This window comes from Dama dama, chromosome 31 (genome assembly GCF_033118175.1).
Source record: "Dama dama isolate Ldn47 chromosome 31, ASM3311817v1, whole genome shotgun sequence".
Classification (NCBI taxonomy): Eukaryota; Metazoa; Chordata; class Mammalia; order Artiodactyla; family Cervidae; genus Dama; species Dama dama.
Window position 1 is genome coordinate 45,711,857 of NC_083711.1, and position 6,000 is coordinate 45,717,856.

General features: G+C 36.3%; 1 protein-coding gene across 1 annotated transcript in view; it reads left to right on the forward strand.

Annotated features, from left to right (window-relative positions):
• Positions 1-3,372, forward strand: part of ARL6 (ADP ribosylation factor like GTPase 6) — a 33,322-nt gene extending 29,950 nt beyond the window's left edge. The window contains exon 8 of the mRNA XM_061133955.1: positions 682-3,372. Within this exon, the coding sequence (XP_060989938.1) occupies positions 682-707 (26 nt within the window). The 3' untranslated portion in view covers positions 708-3,372. The remainder of the gene's footprint in view (positions 1-681) is intronic.
• The last annotated feature ends 2,628 nt before the right edge of the window (positions 3,373-6,000 follow it).

The following is a 6,000-nucleotide window of genomic DNA, read 5'->3' on the forward strand; positions in this document are numbered from 1 at the left end:
ATTAAAGAGTCTGCACAAGACTATAAGGGAGAGTTCTTCAAGACAGTGAAGATGATCGACCAGTTTTATGCCTCATACTAGTAAAGCCTGAAACGGTGTGAGAGTAGTGGATTGAATTATAATGTTAATTACATTAAAAAAAAAGGCAGGGTTGGGGATGAAGAGCAATTATTCACTGCAGGGAAAACAAAATACAGTAGAAGAAAGGAAAAGTAACTGAAGTTTATCCCTTGTCCCAGCTGTGAGTCGCATTCACATAAAACATCACTGTTTTAGGAAAACGGGAATATTGGAAGCATCATGAGGTTGGCAGAACGGTATACAAATTTGTGAGAACTGAAGCCCTATGTTACATTGAATTCAAGAAGTAATGATAAAAGCATATTTAGAGATACAGAGGTAATCACCTAAAAAGGAATTGGAAGTAGTTGCCTGTGAAGGGAGAAAGAAAGGATGAGGCAAGGGACTGATTTTTAATAGAAGCCTCGTAGAACTAGTTGACTCTAATCGGGTGCATGTACAGTGACGAAAAGAAAAACTATAATATGAGTTGTGCTTTTAAAAAAAAGCAGTTGTATGCATGGGTTTCTACCTATTGTTATAGACTTGTCTTGGATTACTTTAGAAAGTAGATTCTGCCCTGTAGAGACTAATAACTTTTTGTTTGGCTTTTGTTATCAGATCAGATCCAGGCTGTGAAGACATGAAAAAATAGTATTTGGAAACCTCAACAGTTTTCAATTCAAGAAATATATATTAAGGCAAACTGAATATTTTACATTTTTTAAAGGTGTCTGTACATCTAAGAATACTTTATAATCTTCTACTTGCATTTATGGACTGTTAATGAGGTTTTTAAGAAGATAGGACTTCAGGTATGCTAATCTGCCCACTAATGATATCAAAACTAAATCTTCCCTCCAAAGAGCTCCCTCCCTAGATTTATCAACTTCTTGGTAAAGGTCTACATTTGATTGTAATTAGACTGTTTATAAAGTCAGACTTATCTCAGTACCCCATCATGATTAATGATATCTTTAATGCATTTTATTTTTTAATTGTCATCCAAAAATATAGTTTATTATATGACTTTGTAGTATGATGTGCTTGTGAAAAAGAACTTTAAATATTTATAAGGGTCCTTGGGTAAATTAATATATATTAAAGCTTTACTATATGTCACCATCAACATAACATAAAATGTAATGTACCAACTAGTGTGCTTTGTATGCCGAAAAGAATAATGCTATGTTAATATGGCATTTGGTGTTTTACTGTCAAACATTTGCAAATTATCTGAGACCAAGTTAAACAGAATTCATTTATTCAGTGAATACATATGAAACATCTCTGTATCTGTACTAGTTTGGTATTGTCCTAGGCAATGGTGATATAAGGTGAATAAAACATGTTGCTTATCCTCAGAGAACTTAAAAGATAATGAGGGAAAATTTGAGAATCTTTTCTTACATAGTGTCTAATTTATTTCATTGGCTGAATGAAAATATTGCATTTTAAGATTAGTTATTACAGTTGATTTTATTCTTTCTTCTTTTAAATTGTGTCCAGTTTACTGTGGTACTTTGTTAAAATAGACTGTGACTCATCAACTATGATTTTCCTGTGCATGAACTGCTGCAAAAATGTTCTTTAGAATTTTAAACATACTTCTGCCATCTACTGTTTGCAAATTGTGTTGCTTCTCACAACTTAGAGACTACTTGAAATTGTAAACACTAAATAGAAGCATTCGTTTTTAATCGAATCAATCACTGGGAAACTGTGGATAGAGCAGTGGTGTAAATCCTGAAAAATATCCCATGTAAAGGAAAACTGTAATATACGGTACATAGCATCTTAAATATCGTTAGCTGTGAAAGTGAAAGAAACAGAAGGCAAAAGGTAAATGAGTAATAAAGGTGTATTACAGTGACTACAGTAGTGTGATGTTTCACAGAAATTTGAATATAATCATTTTAAAACTATAGTAAAAATTGTATAATCCAGTTTCTCTTAGTCCAGAAATCCCAGTGATTTGGAATTTGGCAAATTGAAAATTACCCAGACTATTCCAGTGATCCAGCATTTTAGCTAGCTTGCCAACTTCTCATAAATGGTTTTGATGAGGATACAAGATGAGTCTCATTAATCTAGAGTTGCTTCAAATATAAAAAAGATGTGAAGATGAAAACACTGTAATTCAACAAAAAATCTGATATGCTGTAACTATTTTAGGAAGATGGAGAAAGTGGTGGTGTAAGAGAATTCAAATCCTTACCTACCATAAGGTAACAATAATAATAGCTATCATTGTATTTTGAGCAAAATATTATTACACATATGGTATTGTGCATCTATCCTGACAATAACCTTAGGTAATAGATTCTAGTATTTGTTTTATAGACAAGGAAAGGACCTAAAAATGTTGTTTGTTTAGGTCACAGAGCTAGTAAATGGTGGTTCTGGGATTCAGAACACAACAATCTGTTTAAAATAGGTGATTCAAGAGCTAAGAGTAATACTGATTTTAGAAATATAGAGATATCTGCCATAAGAATAGCTAAAAGGATAGAAAAGTCTTCACTGGGGTGGGAGACTAGGATGGGTGTGGAGGAGGTCATGGACAAGGGACTACTGTTTTATTTATTTATTTTTGCTTTTTGTTTTAAGTCTGTTAACACTTCAAATTTTAAACTGGGCAGAAATGACTATGATAAGAATAATTCTTCAGACTATGTTAATACTGAGCTAATTAGTATTCCACAAACTACAGTAGTTCATGCCTATGCAAATACGCAGAAGAGGGTACTGACTATTTCCTTTGTTTCCATAATCTCCAAATCTAGTTTATAAACATCCATTCATACTCTGTGTTCATTTAAAGATTATGTAGAAGCAAGTTGGGCTTTAGTGGTCACAGCATGCCATATAAGTGTATATACACTGAGGGTATTGCATTTGTATTTAACATATTATGCAGTTAAAATGTATTTAGGCTAAAGCAAGGGTTTTTTAATGTTTAGACATCATTGTGTTACAAAAATTAATTCATTATGCTCTGCATTTCAATATGACACCTCATAAAATGTTGAAAAGTTAGCCTTTTGTATATTTTGCATTTAAATGTTTATAATGTGGCCCTATTCAGCCTGTGCCTTATAAATCACAAAAGAGCTGAGTTGTGTATATTTTTCATTTGTAGGTTGTCTGCTAAAAATTATGAATTATCTTCTGATTATTTATTTTTTTCCTTTGAAATTTTCAGCCCACCATGTTGTGATTTCTATAAATATATGCAGTTACCCTTGAGAAAACTTAAGGCAAATACATGCTGCATGTAACTCTGGTACATTAAAATACTGTGCATTTTAACTGACTCAGTGCATATTTTCTGCCTTCTGATTATTCCTTCTTTGTTGTTGTTCAGTCACGAAGTAGTACCTGACTCTTTTCGACCCCATGAACTGCAGCACGCCAGGCTTCCCTGTCCTTCACTGTCTCCTGGAATTTGCTCAAACTCACATCCATTGAGTCAGAGATGCCATCTAACTGTCTCATCTTCTGCTGCCCCCTTCTTTTCTTGTCCTTAGTCTTTCCTAGCATCAGGTTCTTTTCTACTTAGTCAGGTCCTCGCATCAGGTGGTCAAAGTATTGGAGCTTCTTATCTTCAGCATCAGTCCTTCCAATGAATATTCAGGGTTGATTTCCTTTAGGATTGACTGATTTGATCTTGCTGTCCAAAGGACTCTCAGGAGTCTTCTCCAGCCCCACAGTTCGAAAGCAGTGATTCTTCAGTGCTCAGCCTTCTTTATGGTCCAGCTCTTACATCCATACGGGACTACAGGGAAACCCATAGCTTTGACTAATATGCGGAGTGTGGGCCACAGAGCTCGCCGGCTTCACTGACTCTGAGTCCTGTGCTTCGCTGCCCGTGTTCTCTGCCTTGGCAGGCATCGTCTCAACCACTGGACCACCAGGAAAGTCCTACTTCTTTCTTAAATAATTATCGGAAAGGTGAACAATTAGGTGCAAGTGGCTGAAAAGTAATGCTCTTTTTAAAATTTTTAAGTTAATTATTTGTTATTTATTAGCAGGCAGATTCTTTACCACAGGACCACCAGAGAAGTCCTGAGAGTGATGCTCTTTGAAACCCCTCTGTGGCACCCCCCCCCCCCCCCGCCACCAGTTATATTGATGTCCTGATCCTCTGAAGTCTTTTTTCCTTCTGATGCTGAAACTCCAATACTTTGGCCACCTCATGCAAGAGTTGACTCATTGGAAAAGACCCTGATGCTGGGAGGGATTGGGAGCAGGAGGAGAAGGGGATGACAGAGGATGAGATGGCTGGATGGCATCGCCAACTCGATGGACATGAGTCTGAGTAAACTCCGGGAGTTGGTGATGGACAGGGAGGCCTGGCGTGCTGCGATTCATGGGGTCGCAAAGAGTCGGATGCGACTGAGCGACTGATCTGAACTGATAGAAGTTTCTAGGGTTCTCTATGGAAAGTCTTAATATATTCTATTTAATTGAACCATATGGCATTGCCATTTTGTCAGCCCAAAGCAGCTGAATGAAAGCTTAGCCTTAATGTAAGGTCACCTGGAAACTTTTAAGTGGCTTAATTCTTTACTAAGTGTCAAAGCAGACACAACCTAGCCTGGCCCAAAAAGGCCCTATCGTTAAAAATATGGCCACAGTACTTCATAGTTCTATGCCTCAAACCAAGCCAGTAATCAGAGATGTCTTTTAAGATATATCATTTCAGACACATTTTATGAGCCATTTCAGATTATCTCAGACTCACCATCTCATTTTAGCTGCCACTGTTTGTATGCTCTAACCAACTATATGTAGGTGCAGAGGGCCCTATTTTTGTTCCCATGTCCCCACCACTACCATTCTAAAACATATATAGCCCAGTAGGGGAACCATTGACAAGTGGGAGACAGAACTAGTGAATAAATTCTTCCCTTTTTCTGTTTTTCCCATTAATCGTGGACTGTCTTGAATCTCTCTATATATAGCTTCTGGGATGAGTCCTCTGACTCTTAACAATTAGTCATATTTAACAGCATCCAGCTCAGTAATATCTCTTTGTATTGCCACTCTCCTAAACGGCTTAATCCTCCTTTCCCATAACTCTACTTCCTAATAAAATAATGTAAAATCTCTACTTCAGCAATGCCTTCTGAGGAATCCACGCTGTATCCAACGATGTTCTCAAATTTTCATCAGTCACCTGTGGTAAAATACATGCTGAAGTTTGAGAAGTATTCCTCTAGGACTTTTCCTTTTTTACTTTTTTTATTTTATACTGGAAGAGAATTGGTTAATAATGTTGTGTTAGTGTCAAGTGTAAAGCAAAGTGATGCAGTTGTACAAGTATCTATTCTTTTTCAAATTATTTCCCCTTTAGGTTATTACAGAATATTGAGCAGAGTTCCCTATGTAATGGTAGGTCCTTGTTGGTTGTCTGTTTTAAATATAGCAGTGTATACATGTCAATCCCACACTCACAATCTATCCCTCCCCTGCTCCCTTCCCCTGTGGTAACTGTAAGTGTGTTCTTTAAGTCTGTGAGTCTGTTTCTGTTTTGTAAATAAGTTCATTTGTATCATTTTTTTTTAAGATTCTGCATATAACCAGTATCATATGATACTCACTTTTCTCTGACCTACTTCACTTAGTATGCCAATCTCCAGTTCCATCCATGTTGCTACAAATGGCATTATTTCATTCTTTTTAATGGCTGAGTAAATATCCCATCATATATACAGACCACATCTTTTTTTTTTCTGTCTCTCTTTTCAGGCTTTTTTACTTTCACGTTACACATGGTTCTTGTACATGGTAGAGGAAATGATTTACAAGCCTTCCAATCACTTTCAGTCGAGTGTTCTTTAGGATATGTGTGAAACATTATGAGTTTCCTTCTCAACCCTCCCTGCTAAAAATCAGTTGCTGTTCTGCATTCACCCTAATATACCATTTGAAAGG